The 27,347-nt window shown below is 48.5% G+C and overlaps 1 protein-coding gene across 1 annotated transcript in view; it reads left to right on the top strand.

Moving 5' to 3' along the window:
- cntnap1 (contactin associated protein 1) overlaps nucleotides 1–26,217 on the top strand; it is an 80,697-nt gene extending 54,480 nt beyond the window's left edge. The window contains exons 19-24 of the mRNA XM_080213925.1: nucleotides 6,006–6,233; nucleotides 9,486–9,619; nucleotides 11,937–12,030; nucleotides 16,421–16,648; nucleotides 18,602–18,649; nucleotides 24,415–26,217. Of these exons, the coding sequence (XP_080070051.1) occupies nucleotides 6,006–6,233; nucleotides 9,486–9,619; nucleotides 11,937–12,030; nucleotides 16,421–16,648; nucleotides 18,602–18,649; nucleotides 24,415–24,596 (914 nt within the window). The 3' untranslated portion in view covers nucleotides 24,597–26,217. The remainder of the gene's footprint in view (nucleotides 1–6,005; nucleotides 6,234–9,485; nucleotides 9,620–11,936; nucleotides 12,031–16,420; nucleotides 16,649–18,601; nucleotides 18,650–24,414) is intronic.
- The last annotated feature ends 1,130 nt before the right edge of the window (nucleotides 26,218–27,347 follow it).

Here is a 27,347-nt window from a genome sequence, read left to right as displayed (position 1 = left end):
ATGAAGAGCAACAAAATGCCTGGGATCAATGGAATTCCATCCGAAGCCTTGAAGTATGATGTCCCTTTCCTATCTACCCAGCCCCATGAGTTTTCCATAGCCTGCTGGGAACAGAGCAGTATTCCACTAGAAGTTCCTGATACTGTGATCATTGCCTTGTACAGAAACAAGGAGAAAAGTCAGTCTGCTGCAAGTACCTTGGGATCACCCTCCTTTCTGTTGTTGGGAAGATCCTGACTGGAATATTTCTGAACAGGCTATTACCGATAGTTGTGGAAGAAAACCTTCCAGCGAGTCAGTGTGATTTAGGAGCACAGGGGTACACACAGACTGAATTTATACTCAAATAGAAAATCAGTGGCCCCTGCATCACTTTTGTCAACTCACCAAGACATTCGACACTATGGGCAGAGATGGACTCTGGGATGCCACTCAGGTGCCTGATTCCAGTGAAGCAGTTTCATGAGAGTCGGTGTGGACAAGTCGAACACAACAGCGAGATCTTGAGTCTCTTCATTATCTCTGGTTGTGTTGACAACGTGTGCTGCCCTGATCTTATTCACCATCTTCTTCAGCACAATGCTGCAACAAGCAATGGGAGAACTTGAGGAGGGAGTTTATGTACATTCCCAGATTGATGGAAGTCTTTTCAACCTCAAGCATATTCAGGCTCACACGGAACCATATCCATCAACCTTTTTTCACTGATGACTGGCCCACAGCCAGTCGGAACCACACTGTGTAACAACCTGTCTCTCTGAGAAAGCGAAACCCTTCAGACAGAAAACCATTTATATCATTTGAGGAAAACTGAACTGCTGCTTAAAATTTATTTATTAGTCCAAGTAGGCTTGCATTAACACTGCAATGAAGTTACTGTAAAAATTTGCTAGTTGCCACACTCCAGCACCTGTTTGGGTATATCAAGAGAGAATTTAGCACAGCCAATGCACCTAACTTGCACATCTTTCAGACTGTGGGAGGAAATCGGAGCACCCGGAGGAAACCTGTGCAGACTTCACACAGACAGTGACCCAAGCCAGGAATCGAACCCAAGTCTCTGGCACTGTGACGCAGCAGTGCTAACCACTGTGCCACCGTGTCGCCCCTGCATCAGCCGATAGAAATTATCGACCATCAAGCATTGTCAATGAGAGAAATGAGCTGAATGACGTCAAGCAATTTATCTGTTTGCAGATTCTCATCCTGTTTGATGCCATCTTGGTCAAGGAAGTGAACATTAGGCTTTCAAAAGTAAACTGTACATTCTGCAAACCTGTGTGGAGTGCCTCAGAGTGCAGGCTAAATTAAGAGTGTACAAAGCCAGAGTCCTCCTCATTTGTCTGTATGGTGCTGAGTCATTGGTCATGGCAGACTGGTACAAAAATTAAAATCAGATGGGATTCAGGGTGGGCTGGCTAAATGGGTACAGAACTGGCTTGAGTATAGAAGACAGAGAGTAGCAGTGGAAGGATGTTTTTCAGAATGGAGATCTGTAGCTAATGGTGTTCTGCAGGGATCAGTGCTGGGACCTCTGTTTGTGATATATGTAAATGATCTAAAGGAAAATGTGGGGGGTCTGATTAGTAAGTTTGTGGATGACATGAAGATTGGTGGAGTTGCTGATAGTGCCGGGGATTGTCAGAGGATACAACAGGATGTTGATAGATTGGAGACTCGGGCACAGAAATGGCAGATGGAGTTTAATCTGGATAAATGTGAGGTGATGCATTTTGGAGAATCAAATTTAGGTGTAATTACACTGTAAATGGCAGAACCCTTAGGAACATTAACATACAGAGGGATCTGGGTGTGCAGGTCCACAGTTCCCTAAAAGTGACAACACAGGTGGGCAAGGTGATTGTGAAAGTATATGGCATGCTTGCCTTCATTGGCCGGGTACTGAATAGAGTATTTGGGAAATCATATTGCACCTGTATAAAACCTTGATAAGGCCGCATTTGGAGTATTGCGTGAATTCTGGTCACCACACTGACAAAAGGATGGAGAGAGTGCAGAAGGTTCACCAGGATGTTGGCTTGTCTCAAGGGTGTTGGCTATGAGGAGAGGTTGAATAAATTAGGATTGCTTTTACTGGAAAGACGGAGGCTGAGGGGAAACCTAATAGAGGTCTACAAAATTATGAGAGGCAGAGACAGAGGCTTTTTTCCCAGGGTGGAAGTGTTAATTACAAGGGGGCACAAGTACAAGGTGAGAGGGGGAAAGTCTAAGGGAGATGTGTGGGGGGAAGTTTTTCACGCAGACAGTGGTGGGTCCCTGGAACGCCCTGTCAGAGGAGGTGGTGGAAGCAGGTATATTAGCAACATTTAAGAGGCATCTGGATGGGTACAGGAATAGGGAGGGAATAGAGGGATATGGACCGGGGAAAGGTAGAACTTTTGTTTTAGTTTTGTGAGGGCATCATGATTGGCACAGGGGTTGGAGGGCCTAGGGCCTGATCCTGAGCTGTACTGTCTTTGTTCTTGTCCTGTACCTGTCCCCAGGTACACTTTCTGGAACGGTTCCATAAGCGCTGCCTCCTCAGTATCTTCCAGATCCACTGGCAGGACTGCATCACAAACATTAAATTCCTGGAAACATCAGTGTTGAGCCAGCATTCCTGTAAAGCTAACTGCCTTGGATGATCACACCTCCCAGGTGGACAACAGTTGTCTGCTGTGCAGAGAGCTGACCACAAAACCAAGAGACCCCCCACACAAACATTTCACAGGCTCCCTGAAGAAATCTGCACAACATTGACCATCACCAGGAGGCGGCGCAGGTCACTCTAGCGTCTGGAGATCCCAAATTGGGAGAGCTACAGATTCACCGAGCCTGAGTGAAGAGCCATCTGAAAATTGAAAAGGAAAAGAATTGCCCCCAGCAGCAACCACAGCTGGCATGTGGGTGGGGTGTGTGTGTGTGAGTGTGTGTGTGTGAGTGTGTGTGTCTGTGTGTGAGTGAGTGTGTGTCTGTGTGTGTGTGAGTGTGTGTCTGTGTGAGTGAGTGTGTGTGTGTCTGTGTGTGAGTGAGTGTGTGTCTGTGTGTGAGTGAGTGTGTGTCTGTGTGTGAGTGAGTGTGTGTCTGTGTGTGAGTGAGTGTGTGTCTGTGTGTGAGTGAGTGTGTGTCTGTGTGTGTGTGAGTGTGTGTCTGTGTGAGTGAGTGTGTGTGTGTCTGTGTGTGAGTGAGTGTGTGTCTGTGTGTGAGTGAGTGTGTGTCTGTGTGTGAGTGAGTGTGTGTCTGTGTGTGAGTGAGTGTGTGTCTGTGTGTGAGTGAGTGTGTGTCTGTGTGTGAGTGAGTGTGTGTCTGTGTGAGTGAGTGAGTGTCTGTCTGTGTGAGTGAGTGTGTGTCTGTGTGTGAGTGAGTGTGTGTCTGTGTGTGAGTGAGTGTGTGTCTGTGTGAGTGAGTGAGTGTCTGTGTGAGTGAGTGTGTGTCTGTCTGTGTGAGTGAGTGTGTGTCTGTGTGTGAGTGAGTGTGTGTCTGTGTGTGAGTGAGTGTGTGTCTGTGTGAGTGAGTGAGTGTGTGTCTGTGTGTGAGTGAGTGTGTGTCTGTGTGTGAGTGAGTGTGTGTCTGTGTGAGTGAGTGAGTGTCTGTCTGTGTGAGTGAGTGTGTGTCTGTGTGTGAGTGAGTGTGTGTCTGTGTGTGAGTGAGTGTGTGTCTGTGTGAGTGAGTGAGTGTCTGTGTGAGTGAGTGTGTGTCTGTCTGTGTGAGTGAGTGTGTGTCTGTGTGTGAGTGAGTGTGTGTCTGTGTGTGAGTGAGTGTGTGTCTGTGTGTGAGTGAGTGTGTGTCTGTGTGTGAGTGAGTGTGTGTCTGTGTGTGAGTGAGTGTGTGTCTGTGTGTGAGTGAGTGTGTGTCTGTGTGAGTGAGTGTGTGTCTGTGTGTGTGAGTGAGTGTGTGTCTGTGTGTGAGTGAGTGTGTGTCTGTGTGTGAGTGAGTGTGTGTCTGTGTGTGAGTGAGTGTGTGTCTGTGTGTGAGTGAGTGTGTGTCTGTGTGAGTGAGTGTGTGTCTGTCTGTGTGAGTGAGTGTCTGTGTGTGAGTGAGTGTGTGTCTGTGTGAGTGAGTGTGTGTCTGTGTGAGTGAGTGTGTGTCTGTCTGTGTGAGTGAGTGTCTGTGTGTGAGTGAGTGTCTGTCTGTGTGAGTGAGTGTGTGTCTGTGTGTGTGTGAGTGTGTGTCTGTGTGTGAGTGAGTGTGTGTCTGTGTGAGTGAGTGTGTGTCTGTGTGTGTGAGTGAGTGTGTGTCTGTGTGTGAGTGAGTGTGTGTCTGTGTGTGAGTGAGTGTGTGTCTGTGTGAGTGAGTGTGTGTCTGTGTGTGAGTGAGTGTCTGTCTGTGTGAGTGAGTGTGTGTCTGTGTGTGTGTGAGTGTGTGTCTGTGTGTGAGTGAGTGTGTGTCTGTGTGAGTGAGTGTGTGTCTGTGTGTGTGAGTGAGTGTGTGTCTGTGTGTGAGTGAGTGTGTGTCTGTGTGTGAGTGAGTGTGTGTCTGTGTGTGAGTGAGTGTGTGCCTGTGTGTGAGTGAGTGTGTGCCTGTGTGTGAGTGAGTGTGTGCCTGTGTGTGAGTGAGTGTGTGTCTGTGTGTGAGTGAGTGTGTGTCTGTGTGTGAGTGAGTGTGTGTGTCTGTGTGTGTGTGTGTCTGTGTGTGTGTGTGTCTGTGTGTGTGTGTGTCTGTGTGTGAGTGAGTGTGTGTGTGTGTGAGTGAGTGAGTGTCTGTGTGAGTGAGTGTCTGTGTGTGTGTGAGTGAGTGTGCGCATGGGGGAGGTGGAGGGACTGATTACAAAGGGACTGTTTGTATGAAACATTTTTTTCCTTAAAATCCTTCTTGAAACATTCTCTTTGACTTTTTTCTATCTTTTCCTGCTTGGTCCATAAAACACCAACAGTCTAGAAAGAGCCTTGTCAAGTCTGCACCGCCTTTTTGAAAGCATATCTTACCCAAGCCCATCTCTTCCACCCTATCCCCGTAGCCTTGTGCATTTAGCATGGCCAATCCACCTAACCTACACATCTTTGGACTATGTGAGGAAACTGGAGCACCCGGAGGAAACCCGTGAGGAGAACATGCAGACTTTGCACAGATGGTGACCCAAGCCAAGAATTGAACCCAGGTCCCTGGTGCTGTGAGGTAGCCGTGCTAATCACTGTGCTGCTTGGATACGTTAGAGGCATTTGTACTTGACTAAGGCCATTAAAGTAATGCTGAGGACCTTGCTGGATTGCAGATCTGCTCAAACAAAAAACCCTACCACACTTAGATTTCAAGCAGTGATCCGATTGGTGAAGCTCTGGGAAAATCCAGCGTAACCTTCCTACTGTCCAGGATATATCCCTTCACCCTTGATCAATTGTAAAGGTAATGAGGGATGCAGTGGTTTTGTCATAGAGACCCAGGGTAATGCTCTGGGAACTGGGTTCAAATCCCACCACCACAGAGGGTAAAATTTGAATTCAATAAAAATCTGGAATTAAAAGTCTAAAGACGACCATGAGACTCTTGTTGATTGTCGTAAAAACGCATCGGGTTCACCAATGTCCTTTAGGGAAGGAAATCTGCCGTCCTTACCCGGTCTGGCCTACATGGAACTCCAGACGCACAGCAATGTGATTGACCCTCTGAATTAGCTGAGCAAGCCACCCAGTTTAAGGGCAACTCGCGATGGGTAATAAATGCTGGCCTGCCACACTTTGTTTTTAAAGTTTATTTATTAATCATAAGTAAGGCTTATATTAACACTGCAATGAAGTTACTGTGAAATTCCCCAAGTTGCCACATTCCGGCACCTGTTTGAGTCCATGCACCCTAACCAGCGTGTCTTTCAGACTGTGGGAGAAAACCCATGCAGACACGGGGAGAATGTGCACAGATAGTGACTCAAGCCGGGAATCGAACCTGGGTCCCTGGCGCTGTGAAGCAGCAGTACTAATCAGTGTGCCACCCACCCGTGAATGAATGAAATAGTTAATGCTGTGAAGGGTCACTGTGGTTCACCCTGGTTGTGATTTCTTTGTTCCCAGTTATTGGTGGATATTTTGAACCCGGAACCTACGTTCGTTACGGTTTCCAGTCGCCATTTGCAGCAGCAGCAAGCGCCTTCGCAAATATGATGGTTCCACTGAATCATGATTTTAACTCGACCAGTGAGGAGATTGTCTTCAGTTTCAAAACATCGCAGCCACCCAGTGTCCTCATGTACATCAGCTCCTACTCCCGAGATTATCTGGCAGTGATAATCAAACATGATGGTAAGTACAGACGTCATCATTGTCAATGCAGTTCGCATATTGTAACATTCTGGGAGTTACCATTGACCAGTAACTGAACTGCACCCAACCATATAAATATTGTGACTACCAGAACAGGTCAACGGTTATGAACCCTGCGGTGAGTAACTCACCTCCTGATTCCTCAAAGCCTGTCCACCATCTATAAGGCACAAATCAGGAGTGTGATGGAATACTCTCCACTTGCCTGGATGGGTGCAGCTCCAAGAACACTCAAAGCTCGACACCATCCAGGACAAAGCCGCCCCGCTTGATTGCTAACCCTTCCACAAACATCCACTCCCTTCCCCGCCATTGACAACAGGGGCAGCTGTGTGTACGATCTACCAGATGCACTGCAGGAACTCACCAAGGCTCTTTGGGAGCAATTCCAAACCCACAACCTCTACCACCTAGAAAGACGAGGGCAGCAGATACCTGGGAACACCCCCAAGTTCCTCTCCAAATCAGTCACCAGCCTGACTTGGAAATATATTGCCATTCCTTCACTGTCACTGAGTCAAAGTCCTGGAGCTTCTGGGAATTGTACATATAAATTTACACAATCAGACCTATGTTGATGCAGGTACTGTGTGTTAATACTTGCATGAATATTTTGATGAATTAACACATTTTGGTGAATTCATTCTCCTCTTTTCCATTCAATTGATGTGAAAGTTATTGGTCACAGTGAAAATCGACCAATAAAATCAGCCAATGTTAAAACGACTCTAGTGACCAGGTTTACACTGATACTTCCTCCTGGAGACAGTTGACGATAGAATTTCCTCGGCAGTACTGAACCCCGGCTGCCTGAATGTGGCCTCTTTTTCTGGTACATGAATCAACTGATTAAGGGCTTATCTAAGTTGGACCTGTATCAGAGCTCAGAAGATTGAGAGGTGATCCTGAGGGAACTTTATAGGGTTGATGCTGGGAGGTGTTTCCCCTTGTGGGAGAGACTAGAACATACCAAATAAGAGCTGCAGTAGGCCATTCAGCCCCTCAAGCCTGTTCCATCCACCATTTATTAAAATCACAGTTGATCTGTTTGTGTTTTGTATTCTGCAGAGGGATCTGGATAGGCTGAGCGAGTGGGTGAGGACCTGGTAGATGGAGTACAATGTTAGCAAGTGTGAGGTTATCCACTTTGGCAGAAATAATAGTAGGAGGGATTATTATTTAAAAGGTGAAAAGCTGCAGCATGATACGGTGCAGAGGGACCTGGGGATCCTTGTGCATGAGTCGCAAAAACCCAGTCTGCAGGTACAGCAGGTGATCAAGAAGGCGAATGGAATGCTGGCCTTTATAGCGAGGGGGATAGAATATAAAAGCAGGGAGGTCTTGCTGCAACTGTACAGGGCACTGGTGAGGCCGCAGCTGGAGTATTGTGTGCAGTTTTTTATTTGCGGAAGGATATTTTGGCCTTGGAGGGAGTGCAGAGAAGGCTCACTAGGCTGATACCAGAGATGAGAGGGTTGGACTATGAAGAGAGATTGAATAGACTGGGTCTGTACACGTTGGAGTTTAGAAGGATGAGGGGGGATCTTATAGAGACGTATAAGATAATGAAGGGGATGGATAGGGTAGAGGTAGAGAGATTCTTCCCGTTCAGAAAGGACAGTAGGACTGGAGGGCACAGCCTCAGGATAAAGGGGGGGCGGTTTAGAACGGAGTTGAGGAGGAACTTCTTCACTCAGAGTGGTGAATCTCTGGAATTCTCTGCCCGTTGAAGTGGTGGAGGCTGCCTTGCTAAATATATTTAAGTCACGGGTAGATTGGTTTCTGATAGACAAGGGAATTAAGGGTTATGGGGAGAAAGTGGAACTGATCCATTTCAGATCAGCCATGATCTTATTGAATGGTGGGGCAGGCTTGAAGGGCTAGATGGCCTACTCCTGCTCCTATTTCTTATGTTTTAAATTCCACATTCCTTTGATCCTTGTTAGGTAAAGGAATCAATCTAATGGTGGCTCGGTGGCACAGTAGTTAGCACTGCTGCCTCATAGCTCCAGGGACTTGGGTTCAATTCCAGCCTCGGGTCACTGTCTGTGTGGAGTCTGCACATTCTCCCCATGTCTGCGTAGGTTTCTTCCGGGTGCTCCAATTTCCTCCCACATTCCACAGATGTGCAGGTTAGGTTGCTTGGCCATGCTAAATTGCCCGAGTATCAGGACATTAGTAGGGTCAACACATGGGATTACAGGGATATGGCCTGGGTGGGATTGTTATAGGTGCAGACCCAATGGGCCAAATGGCCTCCTGCACTGTCAGGATTCCATAATAATTCCACCTTAAAATTATTCAATGACCCCATCCCCAGTGCCTTCTGAGACAGCGTGCTTCATTATCGCACAACCCTCTGGGAGAAAACAGTTCTCCTCCTCTGTCCCAAAAAGGCAACCCCTAATTTTATAACAGTTCACCCGCTTCAGGACTCACCACAAGAGGAGAGATCCTGTTCATGTTCATCTTGTCGACATCATTCAGGATTTTATACACTTCAGCCAAGTCACCCCTCACTCTCTAAAGTCCAATGAAAACCAGCACAGCCTGGCCAACATATCCTGATAGGACAACCCTCTCATTCCTGAATCCAGTAACCTCCTCTCAACTGCCTCCAACACACTTACATCCTTCCTTAACTAAGGAACTGCACACAGTACTTGGTTTCATTGTTCCCCTGTATAATATCCTTTATGGAGAATTTCTCTCATAATCAAGGATAACATTCCATTAGCTTTCTGAATTAATAATTAAGATAATGAATTAAAACCTGCATATTCATCTTCTGTGAATCATGCAAAAGAACACCTTGATCTGTCTGCAGTTCTGTAGTCATTCTCCGCTTGGGGACACTAAGACATTTCCCGTTTAAGGCTAAGATGAGAATTATTTTCTGAGAGTGATTAGACTGAAACTCTTTCTCAGAGCGCAGTGGAGATTTGGTCATCTAGTTAGATAGCTTCTTGATTGACAAGGGAGTCATAGAGAAAAGGAACAGGCAGAAAGTACAATGAAGCAGATCAGACATGATCTTATCAAATGGTGGAGGAGGTTTGAGGGGCCCACGCTCACTGTTCTGAGCTCCAGTGATTATTGGATGGTCCTGAATGAAGTCATTGCCCCGCTGCATCTATCTCCTGATTTCTCATTTTTTAATTAATTTTTTTTCTATCTAACTGTCTAATATAAAGAACCTTTGCAAATAGCTTGTTGGCATTTTCTGTACAGGGAGTTTGGTCCTTCGATACCAGCTTGGCTCATTCGCCAATCCCTACACCAGAATCCTAGTAAAGGAAAATGTGGCGGATGGCAAAGCGCATTGGGTTAACATCACCAGACGAGACAGGGATCTATACACACAGGTACTGTACCCGGAGCGAACCCAGAGTGTACCCGGAGCAAATACAGGTACTGTACCCGGAGCGAACCCAGAGCGTACCCGGAGCAAATACAGGTACTGTACCCGGAGCGAACCCAGAGCGTACCCGGAGCAAATACAGGTACTGTACCCGGAGCGAACCCAGAGCGTACCCGGAGCAAATACAGGTACTGTACCCGGAGCGAACCCAGAGTGTACCCGGAGCAAATACAGGTACTGTACCCGGAGCGAACCCAGAGTGTACCCGGAGCAAATACAGGTACTGTACCCGGAGCAAATACAGGTACTGTACCCGGAGCGAACCCAGAGCGTACCCGGAGCAAATACAGGTACTGTACCCGGAGCGAACCCAGAGCGTACCCGGAGCAAATACAGGTACTGTACCCGGAGCAAATACAGGTACTGTACCCGGAGCAAATACAGGTACTGTACCCGGAGCAAATACAGGTACTGTACCCGGAGCGAACCCAGAGCGTACCCGGAGCAAATACAGGTACTGTACCCGGAGCGAACCCAGAGCGTACCCGGAGCAAATACAGGTACTGTACCCGGAGCGAACCCAGAGCGTACCCGGAGCAAATACAGGTACTGTACCCGGAGCGAACCCAGAGCGTACCCGGAGCAAATACAGGTACTGTACCCGGAGCGAACCCAGAGCAAACCCAGAGCGTACCCGGAGCAAATACAGGTACTGTACCCGGAGCGAACCCAGAGCAAACCCAGAGCAAATACAGGTACTGTACCCGGAGCGAACCCAGAGCAAACCCAGAGCGTACCCGGAGCAAATACAGGTACTGTACCCGGAGCGAACCCAGAGCAAACCCGGAGCAAATACAGGTACTGTACCCGGAGCGAACCCAGAGCAAACCCGGAGCAAATACAGGTACTGTACCCGGAGCGAACCCAGAGCAAACCCGGAGCAAATACAGGTACTGTACCCGGAGCGAACCCGGAGCGTACCCGGAGCAAATACAGGTACTGTACCCGGAGCGAACCCAGAGCGTACCCGGAGCAAATACAGGTACTGTACCCGGAGCGAACCCAGAGCGTACCCGGAGCAAATACAGGTACTGTACCCGGAGCGAACCCGGAGCGTACCCGGAGCAAATACAGGTACTGTACCCGGAGCGAACCCAGAGCGTACCCGGAGCAAATACAGGTACTGTACCCGGAGCGAACCCAGAGCAAACCCAGAGCGTACCCGGAGCAAATACAGTTACTGTACCCGTTGTGAACCCAGAGCGTACCCGGAGTAAATACAGGTACTGTACCCGGATCAAACCCGGAGTAAATACAGGTACTGTACCCGGATCAAACCCGGAGTAAATACAGGTACTGTACCCGGATCAAACCCGGAGTAAATACAGGTACTGTACCCGGATCAAACCCGGAGTAAATACAGGTACTGTACCCGGATCAAACCCGGATGAAACCTAGGTGCCACAAAAGACTGGATTACGGTTGCACACTTTGAGACAGTGTTTGGATCATTAAACTGGCCGTGATTGCTCAGAAATGAGAGAAACATCGTGTAAAAATCATTTCACTCTGTTGGCATTGACGGCCAGTTAGACCACCCGCTGCACTCTACATGTGGAAGCCAATAATGGGATTGGGGGTGGTTCTTCCCACCCCCCCCCTCCCCGTTCCCGGTGGAACTGGGGGTGGTTCTTCTCCGCGTCCCCTCCCCCCCTGCCGTTCCCGGTGGGATTGGGAGTGATTCTTCTCCCCCGCCCCTCCCTGGTGGGATTTACCAATACCGCTGTAGTCAGTGGACATTGGCTAGCTGGCCACAGCCTTGTCTTCACACTGAGGACACTCTCCATCATATTGCTTGGCTCTATTAGTGTATTAAAGATGTTAGATTCAGAACAGATCGAGCAGCTCAAAACAGGATAACCGTGAGGTGATGTGGACCATCTGCAACAGCTGAGTTCTTTATAACAACAGTGTGTAACCTCCTGGCCCCAATATCCCCCATTCTGCCATATCATTGAGCCACGAGATCCAGCCTGGCTCAGTGTGCTGGGAGCGTGTCAACCTGGTGAAGGTACAGCATGAGTCACCCAAACCCAGTCCCCACATGCCCCTCGTCCTGTGCCCCAACCCACCACCCCCAGCCATCCATCTTCCTCCCAAGCCATCAGTCCTGCTCCCCCAGACACCTCCCCCCCCCCCACCCCATCGACACTCCCCTCCTCCCATGGGACTGAGTTGTAAGTTGCTTCCCCCTGCTGCCTGGGTATGCTTGTGTCTGACTCTTGCATTTTTTAATGTTGTCCGATCTGCTTTTCCTTCAGGTGGACGAGTTTCCAATTGTCAGAGATCGAATTTTTCTGTGGGGAGATAAGAATTTTGATTCTCCAAGATCCCTCTTCCTAGGTCGAGTGATGGGTGAGGTTATAACTTTCTGCAGTTTCTCTGCTTCTTTCTTGTTGCTATTGTAGCTCTCTCTGTCCAGTACTTTTATATTCCTAATGTAATAATCACCAAATCAGCTTTCACAGAGACCAGATCTCTCTCTGCATCGCCAACAAGATTCCACTTGTGCCAAGTGGATGGTTCCCTGAGTGGACTGTCAGTGTCATCTGGCAGAATGCCTCATCACCAGGACTGACAAACAAGCACCAAGATCTGGCTTGGCTGGTGGTGAGGAGGGCACTCCCCGTCAGATCCTTTATGCACGCTTGAGGTCTCAACATCACCGCACGCTGCCCTCGAAGCGGCTGCGGGGCTGACGAGACGGTCGCACACCTCCTTCTGGAATGTGCCTTTGCAAAGAAGGTCTGGAGCGAAATGCAGTGGTATTTGTCGAGGTTCGTCCCGAGCAGCTCGGTGACGCAGGACTCTGTTCTCTACGGGCTGTTTCCGGGGACGCACACCGAGACAAATATCAACTGCTGCTGGAAGGTCATCAACTCGGTGAAGGAGGCACTTTGGTCCGCCCGAAACTTGCTGATCTTCCAGCTGAAAGAACTGTCCTCGACCGAGTGTTGCAGACTGGCACATTCCAAGGTCCAGGACTACGTGCTGAGGGACGCGCTGAAACTTGGGGCAGCTGCCGCAAAGGCACAGTGGGGAAAGGCCACACTGTAAGGCCTTTTAACGGAGGCAGACCGAGGGCCCAGGAACTGCAGAATACCCTCGACCTGCGTAACTGTGTGTCAATCTGAGCAATAACGGCACACAGTAAAACCTGAGGCTTGGATACAGTCTTAAGTTGAAATGTTATGATTGTAATTTGTATAGAACTGTAAAAAAAAGTTTTAATTCTGCACTGTTTGCAATTCTTAGACGTGTAGATTTGCAATAGTTCATTTGAGATTTTTATGAATATATTTTTGGGGAAAAAAAGTGTCTGCAAGAAGACTTTGGGCAGTGTTGGAATGGCTGTGGAAAGCTGGCAGGTTAAAGCCGGGTGGGCGGACTGTGGGACCTGTGACAAGGAAGTGATTTTTAATGGTGTTGATTCCATTCTGCTGCCACAGACCCTGTGCTGCTACTTCTTGGCACAGAGACCTTAGCCAGATAAGCTGGTGTGATGGCGGGGGAGGGAAGGAGGCTGGGTGGGGAGAAGGGGGAAAGCCGGGGAGCAGCTAAATGGGTCTGTGTGCAGCAGTGAGTTTGAGTTGCTGTAAACCTTCTCCAGGGGCTTTCTTGCTGCACTCAGACTGCATGAATCTTGCAAGCAGCTCCTTCCATTTTGCATTTATATTCTTTGTATATTTCTAGATTTTGTATGGTTTATTTTGTGAGAATGTTTAAATTCTTCTTCATTAAAATAATTACTCAGATCATCAAAATCCTGCCACAGTCCAAAACTGTACACAGCATCTAGGCTGCTGCACAGAGGGTCGGTGCCGAGGGAGCGCCGCACTGTGGGGAGGGTCGGTGCCGGGGGAGCGCTGCACTGTGGGGAGGGTCGGTGCCGGGGGAGCGCTGCACTGTGGGGAGGGTCGGTGCCGGGGGAGCGCCGCACTGTGGGGAGGGTCGGTGCCGGGGGAGCGCCGCACTGTGGGGAGGGTCGGTGCCGAGGGAGCGCCGCACTGTGGGGAGGGTCGGTGCCGAGGGAGCGCCGCACTGTGGGGAGGGTCGGTGCCGAGGGAGCGCCGCACTGTGGGGAGGGTCGGTGCCGAGGGAGCGCCGCATTGTGGGGAGGGTCGGTGCCGAGGGAGCGCCGCACTGTGGGGAGGGTCGGTGCCGAGGGAGCGCCGCACTGTGGGGAGGGTCGGTGCCGAGGGAGCGCCGCACTGTGGGGAGGGTCGGTGCCGAGGGAGCGCCGCACTGTGGGGAGGGTCGGTGCCGAGGGAGCGCCGCACTGTGGGGAGGGTCGGTGCCGAGGGAGCGCCGCACTGTGGGGAGGGTCGGTGCCGAGGGAGCGCCGCACTGTGGGGAGGGTCGGTGCCGAGGGAGCGCCGCACTGTGGGGAGGGTCGGTGCCGAGGGAGCGCCGCACTGTGGGGAGGGTCGGTGCCGAGGGAGCGCCGCACTGTGGGGAGGGTCGGTGCCGAGGGAGCGCCGCACTGTGGGGAGGGTCGTTGCCGAGGGAGCGCCGCACTGTGGGGAGGGTCGGTGCCGAGGGAGCGCCGCACTGTGGGGAGGGTCGGTGCCGAGGGAGCGCCGCACTGTGGGGAGGGTCGGTGTAGAGGGAGCGCCGCACTGTGGGGAGGGTCGTTGCCGAGGGAGCGCCGCACTGTGGGGAGGGTCGGTGCCGAGGGAGCGCCGCACTGTGGGGAGGGTCGGTGCCGAGGGAGCGCCGCACTGTGGGGAGGGTCGGTGCCGAGGGAGCGCCGCACTGTGGGGAGGGTCGGTGCCGAGGGAGCGCCGCACTGTGGGAGGGTCGGTGCCGAGGGAGCGCCGCACTGTGGGGAGGGTCGGTGCCGAGGGAGCGCCGCACTGTGGGGAGGGTCGGTGCCGAGGGAGCGCCGCACTGTGGGGAGGGTCGGTGCCGAGGGAGCGCCGCACTGTGGGGAGGGTCGGTGTAGAGGGAGCGCCGCACTGTGGGGAGGGTCGTTGCCGAGGGAGCGCCGCACTGTGGGGAGGGTCGGTGCCGAGGGAGCGCCGCACTGTGGGGAGGGTCGGTGCCGAGGGAGCGCCGCACTGTGGGGAGGGTCGGTGCCGAGGGAGCGCCGCACTGTGGGGAGGGTCGGTGCCGAGGGAGCGCCGCACTGTGGGAGGGTCGGTGCCGAGGGAGCGCCGCACTGTGGGGAGGGTCGGTGCCGAGGGAGCGCCGCACTGTGGGGAGGGTCGGTGCCGAGGGAGCGCCGCGCTGTGGGGAGGGTCGGTGCCGAGGGAGCGCCGCACTGTGGGGAGGGTCGGTGCCGAGGGAGCGCCGCGCTGTGGGGAGGGTCGGTGCCGAGGGAGCGCCGTGCTGTGGGGAGGGTCGGTGCCGAGGGAGCGCCGCGCTGTGGGGAGGGTCGGTGCCGAGGGAGCGCCGCACTGTGGGGAGGGTCGGTGCCGAGGGAGCGCCGCACTGTGGGGAGGGTCGGTGCCGAGGGAGCGCCGTGCTGTGGGGAGGGTCGGTGCCGAGGGAGCGCCGCGCTGTGGGGAGGGTCATGAGAACATAAGAAATAGGAGCAGGAGTAGGCCAACCAGCCCTTCGAGCCTGCCTCGCCATTCAATGAGATCATGGCTGATCTGTCGTGGCTCAGTTCCACTTTCCCGCCCTCTCCCCATAACCCTTAATCCCCTCTCTTATCAAAAACCCATCAACCCGCGTCTTAAAAATATTTAGCGAGGCAGCCTCCACCACTTCAACGGGCAGAGAATTCCAGAGATTCACCACCCTTTGAGTGAAGAAGTTCCTCCTCAACTCCGTTCTAAACCACCCCCCCTTTATCTTGAGGCTGTGCCCCCTAGTCCTACTATCCTTTCTGAGCGGGAAGAGTCTCTCCACCTCTATCCTATCCATCCCATTCATCATCTTATACGTCTCAATGAGATCTCCCCTAACGAGTACAAGCCTAATTTATTCAGCCTCTCCTCATAGCTCAACCCCCTCAACTCCGGCATCAGCCTAGTAAACCTCCTCTGCACTCCCTCCAAGGCCAAAATATCCTTGCGTAAGTGCGGCGCCCAAACCTGCACACAGTACTCCAGCTGCGGCCTCACCAATGCCCTATACAGCTGCAGCAAGACCTCCCTACTTTTATATTCAATCCCCCTCGCTATGAAGGCCAGCATCCCATTCGCCTTCCTGACCACCTGCTGCACCTGCAAGCTGGGTTTTTGCGACTCATGCACAAGGACCCCGAGGTCCCTCTGCACCGTCGCATGCTGCAGTTTTTCATCTCGTAAGTAATAATCCTTCCTACCATTATTCCTACCAAAGTGGACCACCTCACACTTGCCAACATTAAATTCCATTTGCCATTTCCTGGCCCATTCGCCCAGCCTATCTAGATCCTTCTGTAGACTCTCCCCACCCTCCGCACAATTTGCCTTTCCACCAATTTTGGTGTCATCAGCAAATTTCGACACCCTACACTCGGTAGTAAAATCAAACAGTATAGATGAGGCCCTTCGGCCCATTGAGTCAGCAGTGATGTGTGAGAAGTAGCTGACCTCAGATTAGTTTGATTTCAAATCCAAGAGCTTCAACTTTAGCTGAGAGCATTGTGTAAGGGATTCTGTCCAATGTCCTCTGGAAGTCCATGTGGTATCTAACGGTGAGTCAGCCCCTCGCACACTTTGAGCCGGTTTATCAAGCACATTGTATAATGTTTCAGCACCATCTGTGTGTAAATCTGCCTCTGTGAATTTATTGTGTTTGATCATTCCGACAGAGGTGGGGATTCTGGATCCAGAGATCCAGCGGTTTAACACTCCAGGGTTTACCGGCTGTTTGGCTGGAGTGAACTTTAATGGAATTGCCCCTTTGAAAGTGGCGCTGAGACCGGACACCAATCGGACTGTGGAGGTTCTGGGAGAATTGGTGGAATCGAACTGTGGAGCTCTCCCCATTATTCTGTCTTCAGTCCTCCTGGAGGAAGATCCTTGGGCTTTGCAGCCAGGTACACGGGAAGTGCATGCTCAGAGAGGTTGTGTCACAACATGTAACTGAATTCTTCCCAAATTTACTGCCAGTTGCACTTTGCAAAGCATCATTACAGCCTGAATTCATCAACAACCAGCATCTAATTACAGCCTTAAGCTGGATTGGGCTTTTACAATGTTACCAAAAATTCCACAGGCATTTAGACTTTGTGAGTGGAAAATCATATCTCACAAATTGAGTTTTTTGAAAGGGTAATCATGAAGGTAGATGAGGGCAGTGCAGTTGATATTGTCTACATGGACTTTAGCAAGGCCTTTGACAAGGTACCACATGGTAGGTTGTTGCATAAAGTTAAATCTCATGGGATCCAGGGTGAGGTATCTAAATGTAAATAAAACTGGCTTGATGACACAAGCTAGAGAGTGGTTGTAGAGAGTTGTTTTTCATACTGGAGGCCTGTGACCAGTGGTGTGCCTCAGGGATCAGTGCTGGGCCCACTGTTATTTGTCATTTATATTAATGATTTGGATGAGAATATAGGAGGCATGGTTAGTAAGTTTGCAGATGACATCAAGATTGGTGGCATTATGGACAGTGAAGAAAGTTATCTCCAATTGCAATGAGGATCTTGATCAATTGGGCCAGTGGGCTGACGAATGGCAGATGGAGTTTAATTTAAACAAATGTGAGGTGATGCATTTTGGTAGATTGAACCAGGGCAGGACTTACTCAGTTAATGGTAGGGCGCTGGGGAGAGTTACAGAACAAAGAGATCTAGGGGTACAGGTTCATAGCTCCTTGAAAGTGGAGTCACAGGTGGACAGAGTGGTGAAGAACGCATTTGGCATGTTTGGTTTCATTGGTCAGAACATTGAATACAGGAGTTGGAACGTCTTGTTGAAGTTGTACAAGACATTGGTAAGGCCACAGTTGGAACACTGTGTACAGTTCTGGTCACCCTATTATAGAAAGGATATTATTAAACTAGAAAGAGTGCAGGAAAGATTTACTAGGATGCCACTGGGACTTGTTGGATTGAGTTATAAGGAGAGACTGGGACTTTTTTTTTAAAGAGTGAAGGAGGTTGAGGGGTGACCTTACAGAGGTCTATAAAATAATGAGAGGCACAGATCAGCTCAATAGTCAGTATATTTTCCCAAAGGTAGGGGAGTCTAAAACTAGAGGGCATAAGTTTAAGGTGAGAGGGGAGAGGTACAGAAGTGTCCAGAGGGGCAATTTTTTCACAGGGTGGTGAGTGTCTGGAACGAGCTGCCAGAGGCAGTGGTAGAGGCGGGTACATTTGTCTTTTGAAAAGCGTTTAGACAGTTAAATGGACATGATGGGTATAGAGGGATATGGGCCAAACACGGGCAATTGGGAATAGCTTAGGGGCATAGGACAAAAAGGGCAGCATGGACAAGTTGGGCCTCAGCCTGTTTCTACGTTGTAAACCTCTGTGACTCTATTACAGTGAGCTAAGGTTAAGCAGAGACGACAGGGAGAGAAGGTTGTGGGGGGGAGAGGGAGGGGGGTTGCTGTGCGTGGGATGGGGAAAGTTGAGTGATGGTGGGCAATGGACAAGGTGGTGGGGACTGGGGAGGAGCATGAGGGAGGAATAATCCCTGCTTGATTCTTGGACCTTTTTTAAGCTTGAAGAGCAACACCCATACTCCCCCCGCCCCCACCCCTCCCCTCTTCCCTCCCTCAGCTGCCTGCTTCACCCTACACCTTCCCCCCCACCCCCCACCGGCCGTCCGGTCCCTCCCCTGGACCCCCACCAACCACCTTCCCCCACCCCCCTTCCTCCCCCTCTTGGGGCCCCCCCGCCTCTCTTTCTCCCCCCACCCCGTCCGCCCGTCCCTCCCCGCTACCTCTTCCCCTTCCCTTGCCCTGTATCTGCCCTGTGCAATTGTTTGATTGGCTGAGTGAGAATGGATGGAAATGAACTGAATACCAAACTGTTTTTCAGACACACCCCGGTTTGGATACGATTACTTGACCGGAGTCATCATTGGTGGTGAGTATAGACAAAGCCCCGGGATGGGAGGATTGTGGGGAACTTGGAGCGTTGGATAAAGAGTGGGAGGAAGCCATTCAGCCCCTCGAATATACTCCATTATCCAATAAGATCATGGCTGATCTGGTTTTGGTCTCTGCTCCAGTCTCTTGTCTGTGTCCCTCGATTGCCTCGGTCAGCCTCGATTCCCTAGCTAACTCTGTATTGAATAATTTGATGACCGAGGCTCCACTGCTTTCTGGGGAAGAAAGTTCCACATTTCACTGACTCTTTAGGAGGAAAAAGCTCCTCCCCATCTCCGTTTTAAACAAAATCTCTTATTTTTTTAACTTTACCATTTACTTTTAGTCCCTCCCACAAGAGGAAACATCTTCTTTGCATCCAGCCTATCAGGGGTCGCCTCAGGGTTATTATTTGAAACTCCAATGGGTATTGGCCCAATCTGACCAACCTTTCTTCATAAGGTGAGCTATAGGCCCATGATTGAATCTAGTGAACCTTCTCTGAAACTCTTTGAAAGCAGTTGTAGCTTTTTCAAATAAGGAGACCAAAGTTGTACACAGTATTCCAGATATGGTCTCACCAAGGCCCTACACAGCTCCAGTAAAGCTTCCCTATTTTTATATTCCATTCCCCTTATAATAAACATCAACATGCCATTTGCCTTCCTAACTACTTGCTGCATCTGCATATTAACATTTTCTGTTTCATGTACAAGAACACCCAAATCTGTCTTTCCTCAGCTCTGCAATCTCTCTATTTAAATAATACACTATTTTTCTACTCTTCCTGCCAACGTGGACACGTTCATATTTATTAATGTTATACCCCATTTGCCAAATTCTGTCCGCTGCTTTAACCTATCTAAATCCCATTGTAGGCACTCACCTCCTCTTGAAAACTTGCTTTCCTATTTTGGTGTCATTGCAAATTTAGCCACCATGTATTCAGTCCCTTCATCCAAGTCTGTGATTAAGATGGTGATTAGTTGCAGTCCCAACACTGATCCCTTTGGTGCTCCATTAGTTACAGCTTCCCAGCCCAACAAGTATCCATTTCTGTCTGGTCTCTGTAGCCTGTCAGCTGAGCACTGTTTTATCCCCCATGCCACGAGCTCTGGTCTAGTAGTCTTTGATATTACACCTTATCAATTGCCTTCTGGATGTCCTAGGACACCACATCAAACAGTCCCCACCATCCACCTTGAACGTTACTTTGTCAGAAAACTCGAATTGATTAGTTCAACAAGGTTCTCCTTTCACCAAATTGTGTTGGATCTGCCTGATCACATTGTGAGTTTCGAAGTATTCTGCTGTAACCTTTTTAATACTGGATTCTAGCACCTTCCCTGTGATGGATGTTAGGCTAATAGGTCTGGAGTTTCCTGCTTTGTATCTCCTCCCTTTTCAAATAGAGGTGTTACATTTGCTATTTTCCAGTCTGCTGGGACGGTTCCAGAATCGATGTAGTTTTGGAAGATTAAAACCAATGAGAATCAGTTAGAACTGCTGTCTCAGCAGCTACCAAGATCCTACAATTCAGGCCATCTGGTCCAAGGAATTTCTCAGTCTTTTTCCCAGCACTTTTTCCCCTGGTAATTATGATCGTTTTAAGTTCATCCCTCCCCAATGTCTCTTTTGAAAAAAGAAATTCCCAAAGATAATTTATCATTAAGGCTTCTACCCTGGAATGCTGTGAATAGTTTTGGTCCCCTTATCTAAGGAAATGTAGGTTGTTGCATAAAGTTAAATCTCACGGATCCAGGGTGAGGTATCTAAATGGATACAAAATTGGCTTCTTGACAAAAGCCAGAAGGTGGTTGCAGAGAGTTGTTTTTCAAACTGGAGGCCTGTGACCAGCGGTGTGCCTCAGGGATCAGTGCTGGGTCCACTTTTATTTGTCATTTATATTAATGATTTGGATGAGAATATAGGGGGCATGGTTAGTAAGTTTGTAGATGACACCAAGATTGGTAAAGTAGTGGACAGTGAAGAAAGTTATCTCCAATTGCAACAGGATCGTGATCAATTGGGCCAGTGGGCTGACGAATGCGAGGTGATGCATTTTGGTAGATTGAACCAGGACAGGACTTAGTTAATAGAACACTACAGCACAAACAGGCCCTTCGGCCCACAAGTTGCGCCAATCATATCCATACCTACCAGGCCATAGAATTATCTGTAACTCCCAATGCCATTAAATCCCATTAATGGTAGGGTGTTGGGGAGAGTGATAGCGAGATCTAGGAGTGTATGTTCATAGCTCCTTGAAAGTGGAATCACAGGTGGACAGAGTGGTGAAGAAGGCATTCAGCATGTTTGGTTTCATTGGTCAGAACATTGAATACAGGATTTGGGACGTCTTGTTGAAGTCATAGAAGACATTGGTAAGGCCACTCTTGGAATACTGTGTACAGTTCTGGTCACCCTATTATAGAGAGGATATTATTAAACTAGAAAGAGTGCAGAAAAGATTTACTAGGATGCTACCGAGACTTAATGGATTGAATTATAAGGAGAGGCTGAATAGACTGGGACTTTCTTCTCTGGAGCGTAGGAGGCTGTGGGTTGATCTTATAGAGGTCGATAAAATAATGAGGGACGTAGACAAAGTCAATATCTTTTCCCAAAGGTAGGGGAGTTTAAAACTAGAGGGCATAGGTTTAAGGTGAGAGGGGAGAGATACAAAAGTGTCCAGAGGGGAATTTTTTCACACAGAGGGTGGTGAGTGTCTGGAACAAGCTACCAGAGGCAGTAGTAGAGGCAGGTACAATTTTATCTTTTAAAAAGCATTTAGGTAGTTACATGGGTACGATGGGTATAGCAGGATGTGGGCCAAATGTGGGCAATTGGGGTTAGCTTAGGAGTTTTTTTAAAAAAAATGTAGCAAGGATAAATTGGGCCAAAGGGCCTGTTTCCATGCTGTAAACCTCTATGACCCTGAAAGATATACTGGCATTGGAGGCAGTCCGGAGAAGGTTCACTAGGTCGATTCTGGGGAGGAAGGGATTTTCTTATGCACAGAGCTCGAGTTGGCTGGGCCTGTACTCACTGGAGTTTAGAGAATGAGAGGTGACCTTATTGAGACATGTTGGATTCTCAGGGGGCCCGACAGGGTCGATGCTGAGAGATTGGTTCCTAGGCAGGAAGGGTTTTTACATTGTTTAGGATAGGAAAAGAGTAAAGTTAGTGTTGGTCCTTTAGAGAGTCTGTGGAATGCGCTGACCACCACTCCTCCACCCCCCAACAGAGTAACTGTTGTTAGGGAGCCTGTAAACCACCCCACAGTCACAGCTCACGTTTACTATTTCTTATCTCTACTCAGACTGATTCTATATCCTGGTCAATCGTCTTTTTGTGATTTTTATCAATGACTTGGAAGAGGGGGCTGAAGGGTGGGTTAGTAAATTTGCTGACGACACCAGGATTGGTGGAGTAGTGGATGAACAAAAAGAAGAACAGTACAGCACAGGAACCAGGCCCTTCGGCCCTCCAAGCCTGTGCTGCTCATTGGTCCAACTAGACCATTCGTTTGTATCCCTCCATTCCCAGTCTGCTCATGTGACTATCCAGATAAGTCTTAAACAATCCCAGTGTGTCCGCCTCCACCACCTTGCTTGGCAGCGCATTCCAGGCCCCCACCACCCTCTGTGTAAAAAAAAAGTCCCTCTGATATGAGTTATACCTCGCCCCCCTCACCTTGAGCCTGTGACCCCTCTTGATCGTGGTGGAGGGCTGTTGTAGGCTGCAAAGAGACACTGATAGGATGCAGAGCTGGGCCAAAAAGTGGCAGATGGAGTTTAACCCTGATAAGTGCGAGGTGATTAATTTTGGTAGGACAAACTTGAATGCGGATCACAGGGTCAACGGCAGGGTTCTGAGCAATATGGAGGAGCAGAGAGATCTTGGGGTTAATATCCACAGATCTCTGAAGGTTGCCACTCAAGTGAGTAAAGCCGTGAAGAAGGCTTATAGTATGTTAGCGCTTATTAACAGGGGATTTGAGTTTAAGAGCCGTGGGATTATGCTGCAACTATACCAAACGTTGGTGAGACCACATTTGGAATATTGTGTTCAGTTCTGGTCACCTCACTATAAGAAGAATGTGGAAGCATTGGAGAGAGTGCAGAGGAGATTTACCAGGATGCTGCCTGGTTTGGAGGGTAGGTCTTATGAGGAAAGGTTGAGGGAGCTGGGGCTTTTCTCTTTAGAGCGGAGGAGGATGAGAGGCGACTTAATAGAGGTTTATAAGATGATGAGAGGGATTGATAGAGTGGACATGCAGAGACTATTTCCTCGGGTGGATGTTGCTGTTACTAGGGGGCATAACTATAAGGTTCATGGTGGGAGATATAGGAGGGATGTCTAAGGTATATTCTTTACTCAGAGAGTGGTTGGGGTGTGGAATAGACTGCCTGCTGTGATAGTCTATCGCACTAGTTGAACACTTTAGGAACTTTCAAGCGGTTATTGGATAGGCACATGGAGCACACCAGAATGATAGGGAGTGGGATAGCTTGATCTTGGGATTGGACATCGCTCGGCACAACATTGAGGGCCAAAGGGCCTGTACTGTTCTATGTTCTATCAAGCTAAGGTTGTTTCTCAGCACTAAGGTAATGTCTTTCTTAATTAACAAGGCTGTCTTGCCACCTTTTCCTAGCCTCTTGTCATTCCAATATGTCAAATAACTTTTAACATTCAGTCCCAGTCCTGCTCACCTTTCAACTATGTCTCTGTAAGCCTCGACCTGAGCTAAAATTCACCTACTTTGCTACAACTGCTGCATGCATTCAGGTACTGGGCCTTTTATGTGAATATTTTTTGTAATCTCTGGCTTTATCTTTGGTGCACTCTTTTATTTTCTGTCCCTATCACTCTTTTGTAATCATCAGCCACATTACTGCCCTGTTCTGTTACTTTTGTTGTTTCCTTTTACCTGATTTCCTGATTTTACCTGATTTCTTTGCCATACGATTTAAAGTTTTGTGACCTGTTCCTCTGCAGCTTTGGTTTAATTTTGATAACACTGACTTGTAATCCCTTCCGTTGCCTTTTCTTTCTCATTTTCTGCTCTCAAGAACAAAGAGGCCAGAGCGTTGAGCAAAAATGAAGTTGTACTCTAGTGATTGTGTCTGCTGTTGGTATGTGGCTAGTCCACAAGCTGCACTTTCCCCTCAGCCAACCTCACTTTGCTATCTTCAACCATCGGCATAGACTGTGGACAGATGGGCCCTTAAAACAAGAGTCAAGGTCACAACAGCTATCTCCTGAGATTGGCCAGTTGGATAGCAGTCACCTCTCTCACCCCTCCCCTAAGCTCTCCAAGAATTTCTGGAAAGTGTTGTACAGTTCAATAGTCTTAAGGCACCTGTTTGCTGATGGGCTTACTGGGTGTGGGCTAAAGTTTACTGTCACCTGCTCATCACATCACTGGATCTCTATCTTTGTGCTGCCTGGAATCTGAGTGAAAGCTCTGACCCACAGAGGGGATATTGCAACAGGAGGAGAAAGTGGCTCAAGGCCTAGAGTCCCCCTACCCCCCCACACCCCCTCAACGGACTGATTCCAGTATTGGGAAAGCTTGTTTGTGTCTATGACTAGAACCAAACCTGTCATTCCAGATTTGTCATCTGTCAAGACAGGATCAAATGTTTGGGATATTGGATATTGTTTGAGAAAAACCTGTCAGATTCTGGGAGTGTGGCTGAGCCCAGAGATATTTGGATTTCCCACTAATCAGGTTTGTGTCTTTATCTCTTCTAGTCATCGTAGCAGTGATCCTGTTCACCATCCTTGCCTTGTTGGTGCTACTTTTCCTCTACTATTACCGTCACAAAGGTAGCTATCACACGAATGAAGCCAAACCACTCGAGCCTTCCAAGGCTGCCTCACTGAAGAAGGAGCAGAACCTGCCACAGATCCTGGAGGAGACAAAAACTGAATAGTTGGAGCTGAGTTTGTGTTTTGTCAAGAGGGAGTTGTAAGAAAATCTCTGCTTCAGGTGGAATTCCACATTAAACCCTGTCTCAGACTGATTATCCATTCCTGATTTGTGATCAAAGTTTATCTAGAAAAAACGAGCAAAAGGAATTTAGAAAACCAAATCAGCTGGTTTTAGTGAAACATCTGCTATTTCACACCTGAGGAAATCTTTCTAATTGGTTATTTTTTTAAAGATCATGTGGAATCTACTGCTGATAATTAAGAATAAAAATGAGTAGGAACTGTATCTATTTATGAATTGCTACTGCTGCTAGAGTGAGGATTGGGATCCTTGTTCCAAACTATAATCAATGCACTGCTATACTGTATGCTGTCCTAGTGCATGCAAAATATCTGCAATATACACCTCACTTTGACATAAACAATCACTTGCAATATGTTTTTACTTTCTACTGTTCCTTTTGTCAAGTCTGATCCACATTTGTTTAAAATTCTTACTGTAATATTTTCTAAATGGCTTTAACTTGGTGCCAGTGAATGAAGCAAACTCAGTGAGAGGGTGCAGCAGATGGTGAGGACTCTGGACTCCTATCCATTCATACCAAAGCCAGTCAATGTTCCCCCTGCTCCACATTTGCTGTGAGATTCAAACTATGAACATCAAAGCTTGCTGCAACACTGCCATTACAGGTGAAATTGGGAACAGTTAACATCGACAAGTACGTGTGTCGATCAAAATTGGGATTAGTGTCTCAAAGCAACAGGATCTGTATGTATCACAGCCTTTCAGATACAACTGCAGCGAAAGGGGACTTATCAAAACTAGATTCAGGCTGTCAGAGACAGTGTCAGTCTAAACTGGATCCGGACTGTCAGAAAGGTGCTTTTAGTTGGGTTAATAGAGCTTCTAAGTAAGGTTTAGGATTTAAGAGGGAATTGATAGGGAAATTCAGAAAATAAAACTCCCATCCTTTCTAACTGTAAAAGGATTCTGAAGAATTTTTCTTCCTGTCCTGACACTATCACTGGGTGTTGAGCGATGGAACTGCCCAATGTTGAGTAATTTGAAAGAACTCTGACAGATGATGCAAAGTGTGTCCAAAAGGTGATTTGATATACACACTAGTGCCTCTGTTCCATCCTGATCACCTCATATCGCCCCGCTCACCAACCCTTTCTCTCTCTCCTGCTCTGCCTCTGTGCCTTTTCCATCTGTGTCTGACAGTGTCCAGTTGATGTAATAGTTTTATTTGTGTTACTATTATTTGTGCATTTTATGTATTAAATACATTCCATAATAGTTTGGCTGCTTGGCATATTAAGTGGCTGAAACTGCTGTAAAATCTGGTGCTATCTCATGACTCCAAACAGACAGAACTTTAGCAGCTGAGAAATTCTACAATCTACCAAGTTTCGAACTGCAGTAAGAGGGTCACTGTCCTTATCAGCACAATCAGACTGCCTTGTGCCCTGCTGCTGACACTGCCATGTGTATTACCAGCATTAATCTACCCTCTAACCCTCTGTTTGGGTCGTGCCAAGGTCACTCAGTTCCTGACCTCACTGCAGCCACGGTCCAAATACTGGTAAAAGAGCTGACCATAGTAAGAAGTCGCTCAGCACCAGGTTAAAGTCCAACAAGTTTATTTGGTAGTAAAAGCCACTAGCTTTCAGAGCGCTGCTCCTTCGTCAGGTGAGTGGGAGTCCCCATACCGAAAGTTAGTGGCTTTTACTATCAAATAAACCTGTTGGACTTTAATCTAGTGTTGTGAGACTTATTATTGTGTTTACCCCAGTCTCCACATCAAGATGTCCTTGATATCGAGGCAGTATTAGCAAGTGTGGCATAAAGGAACCTGAACAAGTCAGTGGCAAATTCTCTGCTAGTTGCATTTATACCCGGTACAAAGGAAAAAGGAGATTGACCTCCGATCACAATAACCACAGTTCTAGGACATCACTAGGAGTCTCCTACGTTAGAGTTCATCAGTCTAACCATCTTCAGATGCTTTGTCAATGACCTTCCTTCCATTAGTAGGTCAGGTGATTACACAATTTTCAGCACCATTTGTGACTAGCAGTCCAGTGTCCAAATGCAGCAAGATCTGGACAATATCCAGGTGCCCAGTAACATTTGCACCACGCAAGTGCCCGGCGGTGACAATCTCTAACGAGAGAATCACCCCCATCTCCCCATCATTCCCATTGCTGAATCCCACACTATCAACAGCATAGGGTTACCATTGATCAGAAAGTGAACTGGACTAGCCATAAAAATACTGTGGCTACAAGAGTTGGTCAGAAGCTGAGAATTCTGAGATTTGTAACTCATCTCCTGACATCCCCCTTACCCCTGTGCCACCCACCCCCTTTCAAAAGCCTGTCCATCTTCTACAAGGCACAAGTCGGGAGTGTGATAGAATACTGTATGGTTGCCTGAATGAATTCAGCTGCAACAAACACTCAAGAAGCTGAACCTCCAGGAAAAAGGAGCCATCTTGATTGGAATCCCATCCACCACCTTAAAGATTCATTCGTTTCCGCCACTGGAACCGTGTACACCAGCTACAAGATGCCCTACAGGAGCTCACCAAGACTCCTCTGACAGCACCTTCCAAACCCCTAACCTCTACCACCTTGAAAAAAACAAGGGCAGAAGATGCAGGAAACACCAACATCTGAAAGTTCCTCTCCAAGTCACTCATAGCCTGACTTAGAAATCTATCACTGGGTCAAAATCCTGGAATTTATCC

This window comes from Carcharhinus amblyrhynchos, chromosome 27 (genome assembly GCF_965287045.1).
Source record: "Carcharhinus amblyrhynchos chromosome 27, sCarAmb.v2.hapA, whole genome shotgun sequence".
NCBI classification, from domain to species: domain Eukaryota; kingdom Metazoa; phylum Chordata; class Chondrichthyes; order Carcharhiniformes; family Carcharhinidae; genus Carcharhinus; species Carcharhinus amblyrhynchos.
The sequence above is the reverse complement of the archived record's forward strand: the minus strand, read 5'-3'. Positions and strand labels throughout refer to the sequence as shown.